This window comes from Apteryx rowi, unplaced genomic scaffold (assembly GCF_003343035.1).
Source record: "Apteryx rowi isolate R43461 unplaced genomic scaffold, aptRow1 scaffold_880, whole genome shotgun sequence".
Taxonomy (NCBI): domain Eukaryota; kingdom Metazoa; phylum Chordata; class Aves; order Apterygiformes; family Apterygidae; genus Apteryx; species Apteryx rowi.
In genome coordinates, this window is record NW_020451183.1 from 215488 (window position 1) to 241051 (window position 25564).

Here is a 25564-nt window from a genome sequence, read left to right on the forward strand (position 1 = left end):
AGACTTATGGCAACAGTGTTTTAAGTTGAAAAAGTGCAGTGAGAAGAGATGGATTTGAAAAATACTCAGTATCTGCAAATACTCAGTTATCTGTTCAATCTTCTTGCAGAGCTGTTATATTTGACACAATTTAAGTTCTAAATGTTGGAATCTTCCATTCTCTTTCCTTGATTGCACTGATGAAAAATTTTGTTTTGAAGTCTGCCAAACTAATATTTACTAGGTTAATATCAGTTCCAAATCTTATTTTGAATGAGTGATAGATGTACAAAAGACAACTTACTAAATAGTAGCAGTATAGGAAATAAAATCAAATGAATACTAAATATCTTTTTTTTTTTTTTCCCCCCTCCCCGCCTCTTGCCTGTCTGGCTACCTATGAGAAGTAGACTAATTTTTGGATACTTCTATGGTGCTGTCACTGCATGCAGGAGACTCCTTCTGCAGAGAATTCACTTGAAGTATTTGGGAATATAACTCAGTAATCAGTATAGTAGGTTTAATAGTGAAAAGCTCTGTCTTCCTTTTCCTTAACGTTATAGCTGTTATGCTAAACTACAGTCTTTACAGGAGAAAAATTAAAACTGTAAAAACTTGGGATGGTGCCAAAGTAATATCTGTAAAACTGAGTTGTATTACATTGCAGTCTTAGTTATGAAAAATAAATAGAAGAAAATTTTGTTAAAATATAGTTGAATTATTTCTAATATGTACTGGCTAAAACAAAGTTTTAAAAGAATCCAGTCATCTTAATCCTATTAATATAGACATATTCAATATTGTTTAGGGTTGCAAAGCACTGAAGAAGCAACTAAGTTCCGGTAAAAGGTTTAGTAAAATTGTATGTCAAAGGTGGGCATGTGGCAAATCTGAGTCTTTCCAAAATTAGGACCAATTACATTTCATAGCGAATAAAGGTTTTCATAATGCTTTGGGCACATAACTCTAAACCAGGTTCAGTGCTGTTAAGCAGAACATCTTTTTCTTGGGCTTATGGCTTACTGCAGCCTGCAGTGCTACATACAGCTAGAGTATACAGAGAAAGAGGCATAAATTAAAATGTTTCACTTACATTTTCCAGTGAACCTTGATTTTTGTTTCTGTTACAAATTGATAAACACGACAGTCAGAGTAAAGTTCTTTCATAGTTTGTTTATAAGAAAAACTTCTAATAACGAGATTAAAGATTTTCTTTGCTTGACAGTTTTAAGGACATTTGGTTAATGTGAAATTACATGAATCTCCAGGTAATTGCCAGTTATTTTCCTGTATCTTTCTGAAATTACTGGTAGCTGTGATTTTCATAACTGACCTCATCCCTTATGATCTAGCTTCATTTCTATCATAGAAGTTTTTACTCCTCCTTGTGACTTGAAAATTTGAATTGTTAATTTTCTAATTAGTTAACCAAGTTGAGAAGTCAAGACCTCTTCCTAAAAACCAGTTCCTATTTTGATAATAAGTGCTATTGAATGGAATTGTTACCCTAAGAGACTGATGTGTCCAGCTTCAGTTTATTTCAGTAAAAACTCTGAATTAATGTGAACCTTGCACTTTTAAGGAATATATCCTTATAGAAACATATATTATTTAAAACTGTGAAAATGCAGCTTATTTTACCCTAGCAAAGTATGTTTCATTGGAGAACAAATAAGCAAGCAGTGTCTGTAACGTGTACTTTGTACTTGATTTTCATGATAAATGCTCACAAAGTAATTTGTATTTGATAAGTACCAGCATGTGTTTTCATCACTTACATAACTGACCTGAGACAAACTGTCACCTGCCATATCTTTGTAGAAAACCTTTTTACTGGATCACAAGTAAGCAACTTCAGAAATGGTACTCTAACAGTTTCTATATACTTGTAAAAATAAAAGAATTTGGGAACCATTTGTTACAGGTGTGTATTGAAGACACAGATGTTTTGGACTTTAATAAGGCTGCTCTCATAAAAAGATATTTTAGTGTTAGGTACATGTTTTTACAGTTAATTATGGATTCTTATCCTATAAACTTTGATACAAAATTGTTGCTCATTACAACAGTTCTTAATCTAACAAAACTACAAGAATTTAAATTTCAAAACTAAAACCTGCCTACAATAAATCAACCAAGTATCCCCAATAGTTGCCCCAAATCTGCCTTTAAAATTTTCCTTGCGTGTGACCAAAGGTCAAGTGAGCAGTTGGGAAAGTAAAGGAAATTTTGATAAAACTTTTTTTTTGTATGTAGTAAATTTCAGCCCACAATGTGTTTTAATACATGCTAGTTTACAAATACAGATCCATATTAGCTTTGGAGTTTAGTAAGTTCTGTTAGCTTTGTCAATGGTGAATTTGTTTCTTAATACTTGTAGAAAATCAGCACACGTTTTGCAGCAATGAAAACTGGCGTTTCTAAGGTGGTGACTTTCTGCAGTGTTAGAAATGTGATACTTGTTTTTTTTTTTTCTCAAACAGGAAAACTAATTTAAAGATCTATTTATGCTTAAACTTCTGCTGTGGATTTGCAGGGTGAAGACTATTTTTAAAGTATGATATCTCTCAAATGTTGGAATTAGCTCTGTCTTGTGAATGTTTTTATTGCAAAATTCTCTTTTCTTTTTATATTTGCAGATATTTTGGAAAGAATTATGGTTTAGACTTGCCCATGTTAGCAATGGATGTAGCACTTTCTCCCATGAGAACAGAAGAACTGGATCCCATGCCTTCTGATGCATCTCCCATGCTTATAAACATGACTCCTACAGTGCAACGGGATGGGGAAGAGGATGTAATGAAGGAGCTTGATTCTGGCCAGCAGTATGAAAAACCTCCTCCCCTCCACACTGGAGCGGATTGGAAGATTGTTCTCCATTTGCCAGAAATCGAGACGTGGCTTCGGATGACGTCTGAAAGAGTCAGGGATCTGACTTACTCTGTCCAGCAGGACTCAGATAGCAAGCATGTGGATGTGCATCTAGTACAGCTAAAGGTAGGATAAAATTTATGTTGCAGACTTTTAAGTGAAGGTGGTTTCCTCTGCTCTGCTACTGGCAAAGCAAACAAAAGGCCTCTTCATATAACTGCTATAGCATGTCTGACAGCCTCTATGTTAAAAAGTAAATAAATCCCTTTTATGGGGATAACTGGAAGTGCGTCATTCTCAGATTGCTTGCAACATTATTTACTCATCACTTAATTCAACAGTCATAAACATATTAATAAACGTGTTCACACTCCATGAGCACTAACTTGCAGTTGTCTGACTGGAAGTCTGCAGAAGTGCCCAGAAATGTTCCCTTTGATTTTAATGGGCTTCAGTCCCTAAAACTCCCAAATCTGTGTTCCAGTGAGCATGGCAGCCCATTTGAAAACTAATGTGGTTTCAGGGACAGTGGGAGAAAAGGAAGGTCTAATATCTTGCCTTTCAGTCGTGTAAAGGTCACATTCAAGACTGAACTCGGATGGGACTACAGACAAAATGAAAACACGTGTAGAGCTTTTTAGGTCTGAGTTTTTGTAAGAAATATGAAGTGATCAGATTAGAGCAGTCACCACCAATGAACAACAATTTTTTTTTGTCAATAAGAAAATATATTACCAAACCTGGACTTTGCCCTTTTTTTTTTTTTTTTTTTTTTTTTTTTTTTTTTTTTTTTTTTTTTTTTAAGTGAAATGGCAACAGTCCCCCTTACCTCAACCCAGCAAGTGAAAACAAGTCTCTTTTAAATCAGTACTACTGTCCTGGTCCCAAATTTAAATTTCAGTGTTGAATCTTTAAAAATTTTTGGGAAATTCAAGGTAAAATTCAAATAAGTATTCTGTGGAACTGTGTGTGTGTGTGTGTGTACGGCTTGGTCTCCTGCAGCAGATTAAGCATGCTTTTGAAAGCAGCAAACAGCCTCCAGAAATAGCAAGCAAATGCTATCTCTTCAGACTGAGCTGTCTTCAGAGTTCTGCATTCTGAGGCCTGTTTATGCAAACATAGTTTTCCTTCATACTCAGTGCTATGGTATTTTATGTGTTTATTTTAGGACTGGGACTTTAGGCTATCTTAAAATATAATTCTATGTACTAGCACTAACCATAGAGCAATTGTATGGTAATCAATGCTAACCAAATAGAGAGCTGAGCTGGAGTTTTTTATGCTCTGGCCTCTTTTTTTTTTTTTTTTTTTTTTTTTTTTTGAAAAATCTGGGGTAAAAATTGCTAACCTTTGATAAGGCTATGTCCAGAACATGCAATACCCTCATAGAAAGTATGTCTAAAAAACATTTCCCCAGGCAGACAAATAAACGTTGGTGGCCCCTGTGCCAGTTCAGAATGGTTTGTGGCCACTGCAGTGCAGAGCTGATTTCAAACTGCAGAGCTGTGGAGCCTTTGGAGTATGCTTGCCCACGGCTTTGCGCCAGCTCAGAGCCCAGGCAGAACTCATTTGTGCCTGCCTGCGCAAGAAGGATATTCTGTACGTGTAGCTCACCTTCATTCATCCACCAAAATGTTTTATTTCTAAATGGGGTCAGTGAATTAATAGCGTTCCTTACAGCTTGCTGCTTTTTGAAGTTTATTTGAGAAGTAGTAAAAGTCATCAGGAATTTATAAAATACTTTCTTAATGTTTTTTCCATGTAAGCAATTGCTGTATTGCCTAGGGATTGTTTGTGACTAGGAAGGGATCTGGTTAATGCAATTGTAAAAATGGACAGAAGACTAACATGAAAGAATCTCAATTATCTGGCCTGTCAGACTGGGAGGGCCTGTCATTGAGCCTGTCGAATACTCTATATACAGAGCCTGGACACAGGGAAGTGCTATCTTTCTGTATATTTATACATGTGTGTGTCTGTGCATGATCATGACTTGCATTTGAAGATATAATTCTGAAATATTTAAGTTTTTCACAAAGTAAAAACAAAAAAACTTTTAGGATCTTAAATAGCAGCAAAAAGGCCAGAAAAGTGTTTGCAAATACATTACGAATGCACATCTCCTGTAGCCTGTTTGCCTTTAAAACTCTATACAGCTAAGAAAGAAATAGGATTCTGAAAAAGCAGATGCTGTGGAAATGCCTTTTTTCTTTTCTTCTCCAGACTTTAAATTCATTTTAAATTGCTTTTTCTTGTATTCACTTCATTCTATCATGTAATGAAAACCAGCTAAGCAAAAAACTGTGGTGGTGGTGTTATTTATGGTTAAAAATTATAATAACCATAGGCTCTAGGTAAGGAATTTTAGACCATAGTCCTAACTGTATAAGATGAATAGAACAGGGTAATCCCTGCTATGGTCAAGGCAATTGACATCATGTTCAGAGAAAAGAAAAACGTGTTCAGAGAGAAGAAAAATGAACTAATTGCATCTGAAGCTAATTGACATTAATAATTTTAAATGCATCATGAAAAGAGAGCTATCGTTAAGTGATTTTTTTTTTTTTTATTTTTTTTTGCGTCCTGGAAACCAGGGATGAGAGAAACAAAGTATTCCAAATACTGATTTAAAAAAAAGTAGCTGTTTTTCATAATTAATATTTTCAGTAAATAAAAGTAATATAATGCAAGCACTGTATGAAAGCAATACATCTGCAATATAACACTTATAAATTTAATAGAAATAAAATAATGCTATTATGAGTGTTTAAAGTGTCAAGAAACACTATTAGATGGCCTGCCAGATGAGCACAAATCTTACCCATTCTTCAGACTGTAAGTTGCAAAGTAGTAAGGTTGTTTCCCCCCCCCCCCCAACATGGAAACCTCAGCATAAATGTGATCTAAACCTAGTCTAATTTATATAGTGTGATTATAAAAGCCAGTCTCATCTTGTTCTGTGGTCAGTTTTAGCTGATGAGGTGGAAAATTCTTTTTTCAGTAGACTCTCATTTTAGACTTTTTTTTTTTTAATGTTCTCTTGCTGTCTCTTTGGTCTGAGTTAACCTCGAAGCCTTCCTTTAAAAAACATAATATATCAAGGCCTCCTAAAAAGTCTACAAAACATCTATAATCACTAGTACATCGCCTCTAGCATTCTTTTATAGATTTTCTATTTGCTCTTTATGATTAGGGACAGTCTTACTCTGTGCTTGCACAGCAAATCCACTAAAATACTGGGATTTTGGCCTGTGGCTGGGGCTAAAAGAATATGAAAAATATACATAACCTCATGCAGCTCCTCTTTCTTTGCTTTTTCTTCTATGCTCTGGTAATTCTTGCTCCTCCCTGTAGGATTCTTTCCAATTGAGCCAGATCCTTCTGGAATTACTGTATCCATACTGGGCACCATGCTCAAGGTGAGACTTCACCATTGCTGGGTAGACTAGAAGAAATGTTTCTCTAGTTTTTTCAAACAATATGTCCCACTTTAGTTTTTGCTTTTCCAAAAGAGCAGGAGGTGGTTGATTCATGTTCAGCTTGTGATTTACTGTAACCTCCAAGTTACTTTGCTGCAGTACAACCTATTCATCTCTCTTACTTATTACTGCTAAAAGTGGCTCTAAACTTTTACATGTATAATTTTGCAGTTGTCTGTTATTGAATGGCAGCTTTCTTTTTCCTCCTCAGACCGCTTCTGCAACGTACCTGTGACATTTTCAGTGCCCTACCTGCCTTTCTGGTATGTTTGAAGTACCTTCCCCTGGTGCAATATTAGTGTTATCTGCAAATTTAATAAGCCTTCTCTCTACTCCTTTGTCCAAATCATAAAGACAAAAATGAATGACACAAACCTAAGACAAAAGTCCCTAACACAATAGCTGCAGTGTATAATTTTTGCCCTGTAAATGCAGCAGTAATATATTTTATCATTTTTTCCACAGTTTGTTTTCCTCAGCCAGAAGAGGTGCAATTCCATTTTCATGCAGTTTTCTACTAGTGTCAAATGCTTAAAGTTGATTTCTCTGGCTGTCAGTTGGCTTGTGGTGATGGGGCTGGTCTTCATGCCATAGCAGACTCTTGTATATTCCTTTACAGAAACATTACTTAGCGAACAGATCATCTCTCTTTTGTGAAGATTTACTCTGTATTGCTGTGTAACAACTGTCTGTGCTGCTTCTCTTTTTAACAAGAACGCTGTTTCCTTTTGTGACTTGTTCCCTTGAGACCTGGGTGTTTGCTGCCAGTCTCTCTTCTTGCTGTGTGATATAGAGCTTTGCTAGCCATCACTAATCCTTTGAAGACACTGTTTCTCTCCCTTCTTGTGATGCCATCTCTCAGTACTAGCCAAGCAGCTTGAGTGGGAGGCCAGTCCTGTGTTGTGCCATGGAAAATTTACTGGAAAGCTCAGCTTCGCAGGAGTACTTCAGTACACTAGATGCATGACTTGTAACTCTCCAAGGTCTGGAAATCCTTGATATTAGTTATCTGGTCATCAGTCTTAACTCAAGCTGTGCTAAGGTACATTCACATCGCTCTAACACATTCAGTATAGATAATACCAATTGCAAATATTAGTAAAAGAGACTTAAATCCTCACTGATTACTGCTTTCTGTCTCATACTTTGGAAAAACTGTCATTTTGGATGATCTGGTGTAATGTTCAGTATTTGACATGTCAGTTAACTTCTAACTCATTGTGGAGTAAAGCATTCTTCCACCACTTTGACTAATATGTCTGAACCATGTATTGACATACAAACTGGCAAGCACATTCTGTACTCCGTTAGGACTACAGGAGGACTACTCTTTAGATCTTTGCAGCCATTGATCTTTTCTCTCTTTCCATGTACAGAGACTTCAGTCATCTTTTTCCAGATTATCTGGGTCAGCCTCAAACATCTCCTGACTGGAACTTCTATCTTTCCTCCTGACTACTTGCAACATGATTTTCATGAATGTTGAATAGAGGTCAAATATCAAGTAGCCATTATTCTTCTGCTACTTCTGTTTCCACTTTTATGGGGCCAAAGACTTTTTAGTTGCCTGCCTTTGCATACTTAAATCCTGGATAAGAGAAGATTCTGAGGCATTATCAGAGCAAAACATTAAAGGGCATTAGTTTCTAATATATCTGCAGTGAGGTTTAAGTTCTACTCTTTTCATTCTGTTACAAATGTTTTACAAAAATGTAATGATTATATTAAAGAAATTGGCTTAAACTTCCAAAGCACCAGAGTTCTGCAGGTGTCTGTCTCCTATCCCCTCCTCTTCAGTGCAGTGGGTGCCTGCTGCTTTTATTGAGTAAGGGCAGAAGGCTGAACTGAATGACTTCTCCAAGTCTTTTTCAACTTGTTTTTTATATTAGTTCATTGAGAGATCAAAAATCAAGTTTTCAAGATGCTAAAATAAATCACTCAAAATATAGCTGAGTTGTGAGGATAATGTTAGAAAAGTGTTCAATTTCTTATAATTTGAAACTCTGACCTCTCTTTATCATAAGCTGTGAAAGGAAACTGCCATTTCCTTTATGCTAGTAGCACTGCTGAAGTACCTCATCTGCCACAAGTCTGTCTTTCTGTAACACTAGAAACAGAGCCTTTCTTTCTTCTCAGCTTTGGTTTGATGATTCTCAATGGCTCTATTATTCAGAGGTTTGTGACAGCACACCTCGCTTCTGCGCTTGTATAGCTCAAACCACCCATTAACTAAGTGCACCGATAAAGTTTATCTAGAGTCGAAATTTCTATATCGTATGGTATCATAGCACAAGTTGGAGAGGCAGTGAGGGTCTTCATGTTACCATAATGTAACTGATATTTTTCAGATGATCACAGAAGATGTTAGGGAAAATCTCTCCAGAAGGATGTTTGCATGAAGCTCCTAACTGAAATGTGGAGTGCTCTATCTTGACAGATAGAGGCTTGCCACAAGAGATGCCATTATACTCAACAAGTGAAAATAAAACTTTGGACAGGTGGACTGCAACTTGTTCAGCTGTTTTGCTTGCAGCCAGGTTATGATGCTGATGCTTCAAAAGAAGAGTTGCTATGCAGATTTATGAGACTAATTATTCACAATGAGCTGATGGGTAATAATGACTTGAATTCACAGAGCTGTTTCTGAGAAGTTTTCCAGATTTATTTTACAGCTATGGTTCATAAAACAGATTTCTCTGATCAAAAAATAGTTTTATATCTTCCATGTGTGAGTGTTAGTACAAGTGCCTATAAAAGTATACATTTGATTATAAAGTACCACCTGTAGCTCAGCAGAGATATTCTGAGGATCAACAGCTGCTATGCGCAAATCTGTAGAAGTGCTATTATTTGTGGAGAGTCTCAGGTCTTGCAAGTAAGTTGAGAGAAGAGACCCATGAAACTACTTAGAGCCAGTAGTATAGGAATTCTTTGATTTTGGCATTATTAACATTCATATACTAAGAGGTTACCTGAAGTTGCATATGAAATAAAATTAGTTTAAAAAGCACTGAAATAAAATTCACATAACAAAAATGAACCTTTAAAGCTCCTGTGTGCAATATGATATCTCTTCCTGCCAAAAAAATTTTCATTTTTGGTGAACTTTCTTAGGCTGTCTATAGCTTGAGAGGATGGAATGTACACAGCAAAAGCTCCTAAAATGAAAGTAGATGGTAACTACAGGGAAAATGTAACTACTTTTGTACTGAACTGGCTAGCTAGTCCTTCACATCTGGGGGGCTTATTATCTCAAAAGGACTCTCTTTAATGACACTTGATAAGTTTCAGCCCCCCCGCCTCCGGTGCCCAGAGCATAGTCCTGAATTGTAGAAGAACAAAAAGTGGAAAAGGTGGAGTACCAGAAATAACTTCGATTTTTCTCAAAATCTATTTGTTCGAACAATCACAATTTTTAGAAGTCTTCCAACTTTCATGGCATTTCTTGCTTGCTTGCTTTTGCGGCATAGGTCTTGCTCAGATTGACGTTTTTAATGGAAAGATGTGATTTGTTTACCACATTCTAACATGCTTTACAGATGCATAAAGACAGCACACAGCTAGTGGTACTGTCATACTTTTTCTGACTTCTGTGAAGTTGATAGCTCTGATTTATTGGCAGTGCGTTTTAGTTGCAGTAATGAGGAGTGGTTTCAGTAACAACAGGTAATAATAGCATCCCTGGCTCTAATTCAAGCTATTCCTTCTCTAGATAGTTCCATAGAAACAGAGGCCTCAGATGTTGTGTGCAGTGTCCATCTATTTTCTTAGTTTATTGCTGTAAAATATATAGATTCCTTAATCTATTGAGAAGATAGGACCTGGATAAACTGACTTGGACAACCAGAATAGTGATATTTATCTAATCTGAGTTTGGCTAAAATTCCTCAAACAGGTAATTTACCTTTGGTTCTAATTGACTTTCTGTAAGGGCTCATGTCTCTGCAGGCTCTTAGATATTTTTAACTTCAAGCACCTGAGTATTGCCACTGACTATATGAGTTTATAAAAACTCAGATAATCTATTTCTCGTCAGTAGCCTCAGGAAAAAAACCTACTAACATTAATAATTTAATTACAAATTGTGCTCTAGTGTAGTTGTAGTTATTACTGCAGTTTTCAAATAGAATTTTGTACGTCTTCAGTGTTTTGCTAATGCATATTGATATTTTTTAAACAAAATTTTTAAAAACAACAGCATGTTAATGCATCACTTTTTTTTTTTTAAGATGGATTTAAACCCTGCAGCTCTTTAGGCTAACAGAAAATGTCTTTTTCCCTCTTCTGCTAGTATTGTACAGTCTGTATAGATACCATCAAGTTAAACCAATTTTCTTTATACTGTTAGAATTTAGTAAGCAAGTGTATTGATATAGCTCATATTTATGCAAACCCATGGCCCTTGGTCTGCATGGATGCTATGGAAGGCATAACATGAATACAAAAAGAGCATACATGTTTTGCTGAAGATTCAGTTGACTTGTAAAACTGTGACTGGCCATGGTTTGAGGGATCAAATTAAGATGGAAGAGGATGAAAGAATTGGGGGGGGGGGAAGGCAGAAACAATAAGAAATTTTTATCTGGTATTGTGTCATTTCTGCATAGAAGAGCAAGAATTCCCTGGTTTGTCTGCTGATACATATGCATCAAGGGAATGAAAGTAGCTAAGAGCTAGGAAGGGCTTAACTGGTAACCCCTTCAACCAGGACCTGAATGGTAGTGGAATAACTGGCTTGCTTACTGTATCAGGATAAATGAATAAATAATAAATGGTGTACTGTGTACTGGACTTGTTTTAGTTTGGGCTCTCTTTCCAGAAGAGCAGGGAACAGACCCCAGCAAAAATGACTGGGAAGACTGTTCTTGTGACAAAGGACTTGAATAATTCTGGGAGGGTCAGAAGATACCAGTGCCAGGTACCCCTTCTGTCTCTCTTCTCAATTCATGTTGCTCCTACATTACTATATGCTAATACAGGCTTTAGAAAAATGAGCTGATGTACTCTACTAACGGGCTCGGAAGAAAGATTAGAGTAAATATTAAATTCTGCACAGATGTTAGCTATTATAACCTTTCTTAGGCTCTATCATAATCTGATTCAAACACAAATGTTTACTGGATATAATGAGCTTTTCAACATGATGAAAAAATGTTGTATCTTAAGTTATTGTGCATATTCATTAACCAAAAAATTTGCTAGGGAATGTATTTTGTTTGGAATATGTGTATGTGATGATGATAATAGCACCTACCGATGTCAAAATTTGCTGACAAAACCTAAATTAATACTAGATTAATGGTATGAGTAAGATCTAGTAATGTCAAAATTTTCAATTAAAGGCCATTGATGTTGTTTTTATTTGAAGGTGAGGATTTCAAAGGGAATTTTTATTATGGCAGCTGTGATTTTCTTGAATTATTTATACATATTTATAAACATACGCACACACCAGTGCTAAATAGACTCCYGGGCTTTTTGTTTCTTGAGGATTATTTGAGGCTAAATATAGCTTAAAAAGAAGGATATTATGTTTTATAACATGCATATAGTTCTAGTTCACATTGTGAACTATTATATTTACAGACTTTTTTTGCTTTACATATTTCAGTATGGAGATATTTCTTTGTGGAGCTATTTCTTATCAGCCATTACACTGGCAGGGTTTGTTGCTTTTTTCACTTTATAATTATGTATAATTACATTTTAGAGGTATCTAAAAACTATAATATGGCATAAAGGAGCAGTCAAAGAACAGGCACAGAAAACTGCACAAAATGTAGGGAACTTTCTAGTGGGCTTCATTATTGTTAAAATTGCCTGCTGGGCTTTTTATTATGAGAGAGCTGACAGAAGAAACTTCAAGTTGTAAGATGATTGCTGTCTGAAGGCCAGAAATGAGGCAGGGATGTTTCAGTAACCCAGAACTCTTGTGCTTCAGTAAGAAGTGTAAACAAGTTCCACAAGTTTGTGATTTTAAATATCTTTGGGTATTTGCCTCTTGACTTGTATGAACTTTTCCTCAGAATAAAATCCCTCTCTGTGTGGTTAACCATTAAGGAGCCTTCTGTGAGTTGATATGATCTCTTTGTATACCAATTAAAATCTCAGGCACCAAGCAATTAAGCACAGCAGAAGGGTGTTCTGTATTTTCCTTTGGAGAAGACAGATTAGGTGTCTGTTTATACTGTTAATTAGAATGTAGTCCTAAGGATGGGCTTACTCATCCTGCATCCCCTTTCCCACGCATTTTCTGTACGCAGAGTTGCCTGCTTTCCTGTTAATGTCTGATGCCTAGTACCCGTACTGTGCCGGAGTTATGTGCGCGATACCTCCCGGAGGATTGAGCTGCAGTGTGTGTGGCCTTGCCCGTACCTGATCAGTCCTCTCAGGACAGTCTGGGAACCATGTGGGAGCCTGAGCTTTTCTTAAGGATCGCTCCAGAGCTCGGCCTCCTTGTTCCCATCTAACAACTCCAGCCGGTCGGCAAGGACCGGCAGAGGCTCAGGTTCCAGCATGCCTGCCAGCACAGGTATAACGATGTCAGCTTTTTCAGAAAAGGATGTGAATACAGACTAGATTTTTTTTTTCTTTCTTTCTTTCTTGGATTGTCTCATAATTCCCTGAGTTGTGTGTAAAGAAGCATTAGCGGTGTTATTGATCATATATATGTATGTAACACTTCAGATCTGAAGCTTTTAATGCATTCTGTGTAACTATCTTAAATGAAAAAAATCAAATTGCTTAGAGGCAGAGACAGGTGATCAGGCTTTCTCTTTGAACAGGAGCCCAGTCATTTACAATGGACTGAGTAGCAAATAAGGAGCCAAAATAGGGAAGAAAAGGAGAATTCCCATTTACCAGTTTCACCTATTAACCTTTATAAATACTCACTCTACTTTCTCCCTGTAAATGATTCCCTGGAGGAAGATTACAGTTTTTGTGGAATCAATTGTGATTCTAGGCCTCACAGTTCAAGGGATGGAACATGTATTTTTAAGGGAGGAATGTTTCTATTTCTTTTTGGAAAATACATATAATTTAGAAGGCATACAGTGGCACTGCATTAATGATTGTAATGCTCCAAAGTTCTGACAGACCTTTAAGTTTTCACAACTGTGTAATCTACTGGAATCTGCTAACACTTTGATTTCTTTCCTGTTGATCTGTGTACTTATTTTTCATAATCTATAGTAGCTGAGAAAAAGCATATTGTAACTTTGAGTAAATTGTACTTTTTTCCTCCTCAGCTGGCCCTGCAAGGGTAGCTGTCCTTAATAGTGGTTACATACCTCAAAAGGGACTTGAATCAAGTTATAATGTACAGTCTTATCTTCTGGTGCAGCCCTTTATCTGTGTTCTAATGAGTACAGTTGCTTCTGATCACAAACTATATAGACATTCAAAAGATAAGAAAGCAAGTAACCTTTCTGCAGAATAGGTAACTTAAAGACAACGCATACAACTACTGCTAATTCTATGGGGTAATGTCATAATGCCAGATTACAATCTGTGTCAGGTAATACATAGGGAAAGGACGATTTTATATTAGTCTTTCCAATGTGGTTATGATCTGACTGTGATTGTGGCCTTCTGAAATAATTTCACATTCATCATTAGCCTACATATATGCATGCATGCCTGTGTATATATACATGCTTGCTATACCATAAAAGAAGTTCAGTGCCACTATTACCATAGTATTTGTATATCCATTTATTCCTCATCCACTTCTGCTTTTTCTCCAATTCTTCTGAATTATCTCTCCTAAAATATTTGACTGAATGCAACAATTCACTGTAGTAGGTCATTTAATCTGTTTGTATTTGTGTGCAAGATCTCTATGCTGGCGATTAGCCTCAAGCTGAGCTATAATTTGGTAATTAGTCTCTTGTTCTACATAGGTATTGATGGCTATTCTATGTCTATGTATCTATTTAGTACACTGACAAAATAAAAAACATTTTCTGACATGACAGAATACTGAGTACACTCTTTAAATGAGTAACTCCACTGAAGCTAATTGCTTGCATGTTTGTTATTGAATCAGTTTAACCACTGATTACATAAAGCAGAGTTATTGTCACCATTTTTGGTGTCTTTATACTGTCAAAAGCGGTAATACCAGATAAGTGACCTCATCCTGTGCAAAGACCTAAAGAAATACAGGTATTCAAAACCAGTTCTTGTCCTCAGGCAGGTTTCACAGGCAGCTAAACCTGCATTTCTGGGTATGAATGGTTTGGTTGGGTTTCTGGAGGAGCCAGGAAAGACTGGACAATTAAGAGGAAAGATGGAGGGACCAAAGCAGTAAATGTAAAGTGTGTTAAATCAGTTGGCAGGAGGAAGTGGAGAGCCAAAGTTGCAGATTTGTGGGGAGATGAAATGGAAGAAGAAATCCAGCTAGCCAGATGCTTTCTGCCTCAAAACCTGGTTACTTTCTGTGTAGCACCCCATGTTTGCTGGCTGACATAGAAATAAAGTCTCTTTGACACTGGGTAGCAAGAAGTACACTCAAGGAGTAATGTCATATTGTAAATGGTACTATCTTTAAAGTATCCAGATGACTCCCAGAATAATAGAGACAGAACTGAATTGTTAAGCTTATTAACCTACGTAGGATGAGCAAAACATTTCATACACCACTCCTTCCCCTTGCATGGCTGGAATTTGTCTCTATATCTCAGCACTGTCCAGCAGCTAGAATACAGTCATCAAATGCAGGTCTGTGAAAGTGTTAGCCTGCTACACCCTAAAGTCAGGCCTGAAATACTAAACTGAACATTTTTCTTATTTGCTTTTCAGTGGTTATCTAAAAGTGCATTTTTAAGAAGCAAGCAGGGCTACAAACCTTTTAATTCAGTCTGGGATTTTTGGTAATACATGAATTTCACGATCTGGATGTTTAAGAAAAACATCAATTATCATGAGACCTATGATAAAATAAAGAGAGGAGGGATATTTTTATAGACAATACAATAGGTTTTGTACAGATATGGCACCATTTAAGTTATTCTGTGCTTTGAAAATCCTTTGTGCTTTGAAATCTTTACTTTTACAAACAAAAGACTGAAGATAAGATGTCTTGAAATGTAAGATTTATCTGAACACTGGGCAAGGAGGACTTAGAAAAATAAGGAGTTTGATAGTAACAGTTGATCTAGTGGACAGGTAAAGAGAATATGAGTAGTTCAGAAGTACACCGGAGCAAGTGTAAGGTTTGCCTGTCGGGAACTGGAGAAGCAAGACGCTCCGTCAGTGCAATGTGCATAGAGGCTAGGAAATGAGTGCAGAGTGTGTAGATAGTTGCACCCCCTATGCCTTCCCAATCAGGAAGGGTCAAGAGCTGCATTTGCTGTGCTTGTGTAATGTTTGTATGGTGATGCTTAGGAATGGAATGAAAACTCAAGAGAAAACATTTCTTTGAAGTCATTGGGAATTCTTTCATACAGTGTTTATAGGGACTTCCTGAAAGGTCAGGTACCTGGTGTAATTGTCAAGACAGAATAGTTTACACACATTCATTTCCATCTTCATCACCAGTTGCAGGTACCCCTTCTTTACCTATTTTTCACCTGGGGCTAGCATTTTACCTTGCAATGGATAATTTTGGTACATTGCATTAAATCTTAAACAGTGTGCAACTTCCTGTGGGTTCTTGTATATGATGCATGCATATAATCTTCTCTTCAAAGAGTAGTTTAGGTATCCACACTGTGAATCTCAACCAGCAGTTCAGCAGGAGGGATTAATGCAGGGTTAAATAGGAAAACTATACATGGGAAGGGAACTAATTTCTTTTCTCAATAGAAACATTGCATCTTGGGTTATGAATAGCATCGTTTTCAAAGAAACACAAAATATTGTCAGTGCTGTATTTCTTTCACACTTCAGGTGTAACAAATAAGGAAAGCTAAAGCAGACTTTTTGCTACATTGCAGTTTAAATAAAATGTTTTTGATCTTTGTCTGAGATCTGTGAGAACAGATTCCATGACTCAAATCTCTCCTCCAGAATCTATCTTGGTCCTAACTATGAATGAAATGAACTATAAAATCTCTTTCTGTATATCTATTCCTGTTTTCTATTTCTAGTTTTTAATGCTAAGGAATAAGTACTTAGAGCATCAAACAGTTTGAATGACAAAGATTTCATAGTGAGCTCCACTGCCATTCCAACCAGTCTTCAGTTTTGTAGTTACAGTATTTGGGTTTTGTGTGTGACTTTTGCCTCAATTCTTAATTGTCAGCTGAATTTTCTTTGCTAATACGTTGTCTCATATAGGGGATCTGACAAAACTATTAAATCAGAATGACAGAGCAACAACTAGTGTTTGTTTATTGTAGAGGTTGCTTGAAAAATTATTAAGGCAAAACCCAGATTATGCAGGTATCTCAGAACTGCTGGAAAAGAGTTTTGTTGCCATACAAAAGAATAGCTAAGGGGTTTTAGTGGTTAAAGTCAAAAATCGGTTTCTTTACATTGCTAGCTTTATTTTCTAGCCTCTATTGAGTTTTCTTGTCCCTTCTGCTTTATCTTTTTCAGTTTTTTTCTTCTCATTTTTTCTTTCAAAGCTTCCATCCGATTCTTCGCCTTTCTCATTTTCTTCTTCCTGTTTGTCCTTCACCAAAGCACATTGCTGAGTCACCTTGTGCTACCATGCTGAATTGCTCCTTTAAACAGCCCTTCTTTCTTTCTTTGTCTGGACCAAAGCCACGTTGTGGGGAGAGGGCAGGAGCCTGCCAGAGCACATGATTGAGAAATACTCACTGCATTAGAAATGAAGGAGGGAAGCAGGGAACAATGATGTTCCCTGCACGTGGGCTAGGCTTCCTTCTGCTGGGGTTTTATTCTGATTTTGTACATTTCTATGACTGTAGAGGAGTAAATGGATCATTTAGTTTAAAATCTTTAATACATTCTCTACTATGTTCAAAAAAAACCCCAAACAAACATATATTTTAGGGTGTAGGGCTTGCAGCTGCCTCAGTTTCTAGCCTGACTGTGGCGTGCCCCTCAGCAAATCAGATTGTCAGCGATTAGCTGTGTGTTTGGCTGCCTGTGTTTGCTCAGACAGTCCTGTGTTACTAGAATCAAATCTTGTTGACTTTAATGGAGGTTTTGTGCTCTGTCTTGAACCTTCTCTTATTAGAGATCAAGATTCACTTGTTAAGATTTAATGGATACCGTTTCTGTTTCCTTGCCGCTTGAAAAATCTGGCCTTGAATAAGAAATACAGTTGTTAATATTTATAGAGGCAATGAGAGAGCTTCATTTTGGTAATGAAAAATGGGAATTGAGAAGCAAATATACATTAGAAATCTACAAGTAGCTCCCAGCATTCTCCATTAAACTGAAATTATTAAATGCTTTGAGTCTACTTAGAAGTGCCCCACTTCATCAAACTGCCCTGTGCAAGTAGTCTTTACTCTTTTGCCAAACCCAGCTGCAGTTGGGAAGCTACCCAGGGCATTGAAGTAACTCTACTTGCCAGGGCCAAAATGAGCAAAAATAAAATAGCTGCATGAAGTCAAAACTTCTTCTGTTCTCAGTAATATACACAAAACCAGAGAACTGTGTGCATTTAGGACATAGTTTTGCAGGCACGCATGTCAGTAACTTTGTGCTCCTAAGTAGCCCTGTTGAACTATGTGGGACCACTCATATGTTCAGAGTTTAAAAAAACATTGGAGTGTTTGTCATGTTAGTATGAAAATAATGTTTGTAATGTTTTTCCTTATTAAATTTTTTTATGAAGGAATAAAATGTCTGTATTGCGTTGTACTCCCATTAGAGAAATTACTTTTGCAAGGTATAAGTTTTATGTCCTTTTGTATTGTAGGAAAACCTTTGTAATTTATCCTCTTGGTTCACTGTATAAGAAGATTATTTCATAAAGAGAAGAAGATTATTTCTTAAAGAGGTAAATTACAAGTTTCAAAAGTATTGTATTTGTGTGTAACTAGTTTCATTTATTATGCACATTCATTTTCTTACTTGTTTCTATTCATATGTCATTTGTGAAAAAGCCATACTAAATATAAAGTGTCCTAGAAGTCTAGAATTTCAGTAAAAATGAAGCAAAACATGAAAACCCAGAGCCTGTGTGTAATAGTGTTTAATAATAATATTGAGCGACTTAAATATTTAAAACAGCAATGTGACATTTCAGATGGGATTTACTTTAAACCAAGCAGATCTCCACTGTGATTGTGCTGCAGCACCACCTAGTGCTCCAGGGAGCAGAAGGGATCTCCCTGCTGCTGCTGCTGCTGCTGCTGCTGCTGCTTGGGCAGAAATACTGGGCTTGTATCCCATGCACACAGCTATGGAGCACCAATAATAATTCACAGGGTTATTTTTAACATTTGTCTGGAAAAAAAAAATTAGTAATGTGTCACGTTTAACATAATAAGACTTACAAAATAAAATATTTGATCTTAAAATGGTAAAACTAACAGCCTCCAGGGGAAGGGTGTGTACATTTATGTATATACTTATATTTATAAATATTTATACCGGTATTCCCTTGAAACATTCAATTTCTGCAGTGCTTTATATGAGGAAAAAATAGCAGCCTGGCCATACTACTGATGGGAGATGGTGTTTAACCTAAGGACAGCCCTGAAGAGGGATACACCTATATCCCCAGAAGTTTCTCTTGAGATGACAGAATTACAGCTCCTGCAGTTCTGCATGAGTCACTACATAAACTAATGTTTTTGTGGTTTTATCTACTGGTTATAAGCTATTTACACAGTATAAGTTAGYATTATTGTACCCAGTGTATACATGATGTAATTGCAGAACAGATGAACACAATGTGGCTTTTACCAAAGCCAACAATAAATTGGTAGCCAAATTGGGAATAAGAACAAGATCTCTCAGTCACTAAACCACTGCTGTTATCACCTCACCCTCTCAGGTTATTCCTAAGGCAATCTCTCTCTGTTCAATAGCATAGGTCTATTACTGTTTCATTTACATTTCACAATTTATTTTAATCCAAATATGCTTTTATATTTTAGAGGAAGCCTTATTACAAAACAAGTTTTCTGGGAGAGTGCAGCTATCAGTGTATAACATCCTGGAAACATAGTGCCTCTAGTATGATAAAATTTTAGGATCAGGAATGCCATTATGCATCAAGTAGACCTTAATGGATTTTGTTAACTTCCTTTGATAAGTTAATGAACATCTAAATATAGAAACAGGATAAACTCTTTTCTTCTAGAGCTGCTCATGATTTTCTTCACTGCAAAAAATAAGCAATGAAAAACACATAGGCTGTATCTAGAGCTCAAAAAGAGGTTAACTAAATGAGCTGGCACATATCCTCAAAAATCTGTGCACGATCTTTTTCTCATATGAAGCCATATAAAAATTATTCACACAACACAAACAGCTGTTCACATCAAGTCCTAGTAAGAAGCAATGTGAGATATGCAACAAAATACTGTACTGATTTCTAGAGTGGGATGAATAAGGGGCTGACAGTCTACTGAAGCAGTGATGAAAGTAGGATTTTTGTATGCCATGTTTCTCCTAAACTCAGTTTCCTTTCTGTTACCTTGAGATATGTGCATTCATTTATCTATGAAATAAAACTGTTTGGACTTTTGTGCAGTTCCATTTCATTGCAACTCAGATGGACTGAAAGAACAGCTGAATAGCTTGATATTGAAAACTTAAAGGTTATGAATATTGGATGTAACAGCTGTTTCCATTAAAAAAAAATTGAATGATGTAATCCCATTGCCTAGAAATGTCTGGAATGTGACAGTCGCTTGGTATAAGAGAAGGAAAACCAGTTTGAACCAGCCTTTCATTTCCTAGGAAAGACCATATTTAGAGTTTTGCATGATTGAATCCTTAAGGGCAAAAGCTAAAAATGTCATTTGTCTAGCTATTTAATCTGTATGAAATATTAGAAATGCGGTTTAGAAAAGGACTTTCTCTGCAGTAGCCTTACTCAGCTTTTGCTTTTTCAAAAGCATGATGAAATGGTACCACAGAGAAGTCTGACTCTGCTTAGAAACTTTCAATTACAATATATATCTCTCTGAATGTGTCAACTTATACTTTGTAATGATAACACATTGAGGATTTTTAATAGGATACCAAGCTTGAAAAGTATGGGTGAAATCTGCATCTTCATCTATTTTCTGTGCACTACTTTATTAGAATCAATAGGAAGCCAACATGYGTGCATTCCAGACAGCCCCATTTAATTCTTTGTTTTCTGAAAGAAAGAATTTGAAAATATAGGGAGGAACAGACTAAACCTTCAGCCTCTGCTGCCTGCAAGAGGAAGATATGCTGTGACAAAGGGATGTATGATAGATATGCAGTGAAAAAGTGATTTAGTTTCTGAATGACTCTCAGTTTAAATGCCAATAAAGAAAATGCCAAAGGCGGTATTTGCTGGTATTTCATTTATGAAAAGGAGATGTTAATGTGTGTACAGTTTCCCTGTGCCTCAGGTGTATTTCTTCACACATTTTTTTCCCAAAGACATTTAAAGTAAATGTAAATACATACAATAGGACCAGCACTAGGGAAGGATTTGTTGTTAAACTTGATTTTTGGATTAAACTATAGTGACAGGCTGCAAAAAACATAATTTTATCTGTTTCAATTTTGATCTATCTGATTCTAACTGATGTATTTTCCTTCTTTGTCAACAGTGACCTGGGGTGATTTAGGTAAAATTTAGGGGAAATTATGAGCAATTGCTTAATGAAAATTTAGGGGAAAATATGAGCAGTCTCTGCTATCAGTCTGTTAAATTCTGTTATTAATTGACTTAAACTTCATGGATTTTGATTGCTTGTCCACGCTGATATTTAGACTTGATTATATCACTTAAATGGAATAAAACCATTTATCTATTCTGATACCTTCAAAACCAAAAAAAATTTTTTCTCTCTAAAAACAGAGCAATGTAATATCATGATATCTTGATATTTGATACTGTTCTTTAAGTCCTGTACGGAAGTCCATACTGTATTCTATGCGTAGCTGCACTTGAGTGAATCAGTAGATATCACATAGACGAAAGATTTGAACTTTGGTTCAAACTCTTGCATCCCACCTGAGAATCACAGATACATAATGGGCTATAAAACAAGGGTTTTTTTTATGACGGATGTTGTCACTTACACAAACCCTGTACTGGCTTATAACCAGCTCTGATTTCACTGAGAGAAAGCCCATTCTGGGTTTGAGAAACTCTTCCTGTCAAATGGTACACAAATTTCTTTGCAAAATTTTGATTTAAACTATTTTTTTCTGGTGAAAAACTATATAACTGGATAATTTGAAACAAGTGTAAGTTACATTATACTCAGAGCTTGCCAAAACAGTAAACGATCAGATATGTTGTACATGAGGGTTGCATTCTTAGTCTATGATATAAAAATAGTGAGTTTGTATTAAAAAAATAAAATAAAAGTATATTCCCCAATTGGCAAGCCATAGCGTAAAGGGAAAAATGCCGGCATTAAACCCTAAACAAAATCACGCTACTGAAAACAGTTAAAATGACATTACAAGTTTGAAATGAGAAGCCTTCCATATCTGATTTCTGAAACTTATGTCTAAAAAAGCAAAGAACTCATTAGTAAAACAAACAAAAACAACCCCCCCAACGCCGCCCCCCCCCCCATCTACTTCATGTCTCTAAGTCAACCCATGAGTAATGGTGTCACTTTATTGAGTTTTTGCATGTTACCCAACCCTTCTAAGAGTATTTGTATTTCAAGGAAAGTGTATGACTCACTCATTAATTCTACCTCTGAACTGTTTTCCTTAGCATCTTCTCTCTTTCAGATCTTCAGAATGTTTTGCTCAAAATATGTCCTGTTGTGCTGAGCTACTAGAAACAAAGATCTTTCAAAACACTTGCAATGAAATCATCCAACTCTGTTGAATTACCTAGTCCTCCTAACACGTAATATTTGTTTACAAAAATGTCAGCTTATGTATATTATTCTGCTTACATCTGTTTTACTGTGGATTTTCATGTGCTCTTTATAGTTTTACTGATAAGGATGGTTGTCCATCTTGGTCACCCACTCTTCAATAGACTACCTGCCTTTCTTGTCCAGCTGTGCTACTTCGTTCTTGGCTATAGCTCCCTCCGGGAACAGGTAGTGCTATCTGCGAGTAAAATCCTAGATTGTAATGCAAGCAACAGGCAGAGATGTGCTGCTTGGAGTTCCCTGATATTCAGCAGGAAGTGGATTTCCTGCTATTAGACAGATATGAATCAAGTTTCAATGATAGCACTGAGCCACCGATCCTCAGTCATACTTTCTCAACAGTTTACAGATTGAGCCCAAAAATGGAGGAAACTCTTGCTGATTCATAGCATTTCCTGGTGTCATGCCACTGTTACATATAAATTAGATAAAATTTTTAATTAACCTTGAAAAAAATCTATTTTATATTGTGAAAAGGATATAACCCCATTTGTATCCTATATATACATTTAAGTAATAGCAGTAGTATTCTCCTATGGAAGATATAATATTTATGAACTGAGCAGAAATAATTTGAAACTGAACTGAAATAATTTGAAATAATTCTGGATTTTAATAATGCTTACATAATTTTCAGCTTCATTTTTTCTTTTTTTTAAATCTGGACAGAGCCTTTCATATAAGATTGTTCTGAGTGGCTTAAGTAGAACTAGGTAATATGGTGTGGGATATAATCCTGGAGCCCACACCTGGCAGCTTTGGCCAAACATGGAAATGCTGCTTCAGTCCAAGGTTTCTTTCCCCTTCTCCAAAATCACTAGCCCTACTCTGGTCTTTTACTAAACATTGAAGCAAAACGCTTGCCTTACTGGTTTCCTGCCTGCCATTTTTGAATCAAATACTGTTACCCTCTTTTTAAAAACTGCATCTTATTTCTATAGAAGCTAACCAGTTTTTTATATTTTAATAATTTACTGAACATGGAAAACAYGGATCTATTTTAATGCAAATTTTGTGATTCCCAGGCTTAAAAAGGAGGCTATCTGAAGGGGAAACATCTTTTTGACTAACTTCCTTTTTACAGTTGTTGAGGGCTGTGAGGCTATTTGGCATTAGCAACCCAATTTCTTCATGATGTTTTCAAATAATTCCACTTACGATATTATATAAGAAATCTCTTATAGTCTCTGAAAGTAGGTAACTCTGTATCCATGACAGTAACATTCCCATCCTTAAGCTCAGATTTCAGAGATGCGTATGTGTTGACATGGGATGACTGCAGTATCCTTCTGACTGTGTACCATCCCATAGGTATATGAACAGTCAGTTCATTCAAAAATTGAACTTGTGAGCTATTTGTAGACTGTCTGCTGCTTATATTTTATTTTAAATTTTGCTATTTGGTATACCTCTATCAGTCAGCTTGTTGCTAATTGTTTTACTGACTTACTGTAAGATACTGAATGCCCTCTCAAGTTTGTGTGTAACACAATACACATTTAGATAGGACAAAAGGTTTTTATATTATTTTTACCTATGTATCTCAATATTCTTCACTTTCAAAAGTACTTTTGCTTCAAGTAAATTTTGCGATAATATCAAGGGAGCAGTTCCATTGTGCTTTAGTGATTTGTAGAAAGTTACTAAATGATTTGTAAAAGCATGAAACTTTCCTAGATATTTTTGCATTTACTATCTCCTTTAAAAGAAATATTTCTATTTAAATCTTGTTATTGCTGTGTTTTCAGAAGAGCTTATTTTGTGTCTGTGTGTGTGCACATGTGTGTTTGCGCACATGACGGTGTGCTGTGCATATCTGATGTAGAGAACCAGTCTCTTCATATTTTCAGGAGTTTCTCACGCTTTCCCTTGGTTTTCTCAGTTTCTCACAGTACTACAAAGGGCTTTGATGGAGTCCAGAACAAGCTTTTGAAATGTAATCAGGAAAATCTAAACCGTGTCTAGACACGGTTCTACTCTTACTTAGTTTTGTAGTTACGTGTGTTTGATTACAGGTCTCAGAAGTTATATTGACATAAACTATTGAACTGTGTTTCCATAAAATACAGCTAAATGGAGAATTTGACACTTTTGCTCCTCACTGGGTGAATGCTTGGCAGACTTATCTGCTTAATTGTCTCAGATACTAGTGTGAGAAGTGGATTAAAGAAATCTAGGTAGGTCAGAGGCTTTTGCAGCTGCTTTTCCAACCAACTTCTGTGGATTTGTTTGGTGTGACATTCATAGCGGCTGGTGAAGGCGTAACTGTAAAAGACATGTTTGAAATCTTTGGCTTACAAGTGAGGGGAGGAGGGAGGCAACAGTTTTGCCGCCTGATCTAATGTTATTCGGAGGGTATGAGGATGACCAAATAGCACTGAAATGAAATCAGCAGCCTAGAAAACAAGTAGAATTAAAAGTGCTAATTTATTTTTTTTCTGTAAATTTGAAATAGCATAAATGGAAATTTTCTCCATCAGTGAAGCATGTGAACTCTTAGTCCATCATTCTCTCACAGTATGCGAGCCTGTGACAGAAATGATGACATTTCCAAATTGCATTTGATGAGTCTGATTTCAGCTTAATAAAATCCTTCTTCAACACCAGGAGAATTTTGTTACCAGTAAGGTAGAAAAAAAACCTTCAAATGACAAAAACTCCTCAAATATTCTTTGTGTTGCCATATTGGGCCAGGATGAGATTTAGTTACAGATTTAGAGTTGTAACGTATTCTGCCTCAAAAGTTTTTATCGACTACTAGATGAGGAGTAGGCAGACTGAATCTTGCCATTCCTGTGAACTTTCATTTCAGTTATTTCTCTTCAGAAGGCATTTACCCTAAGTATGAAGATTGCACATCACTGCAACTTAAGGAAATTATGATCTGCAGTTAGTGATTAATCATTCTCATCATTCTGGTCCTGGCAAACAGTACGTAAATGCTTTTTAACTCTTCACCTTTTGTGCTGTTCATATATCATGGCAGTACCTTTTTACAGTAAGCAACAGGCAGAAATCTTGAGTACAGCCATATTTAATTGCAGATATAGTATCACTTGGGGTTATTTTTCTGATCTTTGGATATCGCTTGAGATGACTTGTATGGTTTAAGGGCACAAGCTTTTCTATCTTTTTGTTTCAACATGAACCTTGGAGAAACCATGTGAAAAGAAATGAGGGAAGTTCATTTACTGTTGCCAGTTCATCCATGGCTTCTATGCAGATGGCAAACAATGGTGCCAGAAGTACAAA

The 25564-nt window shown here is 36.2% G+C and overlaps 1 protein-coding gene across 1 annotated transcript in view; it reads left to right on the plus strand.

Moving 5' to 3' along the window:
* The window catches only part of LOC112977949 (A-kinase anchor protein 6-like), a gene marked incomplete at its 3' end in the record, with an annotated part of 110152 nt that overhangs the window by 59176 nt on the left and 25412 nt on the right, over positions 1–25564 (plus strand). Inside the window, exon 2 of the mRNA XM_026090907.1 lies at positions 2619–2976. Within this exon, the coding sequence (XP_025946692.1) occupies positions 2653–2976 (324 nt within the window). The remainder of the gene's footprint in view (positions 1–2618; positions 2977–25564) is intronic.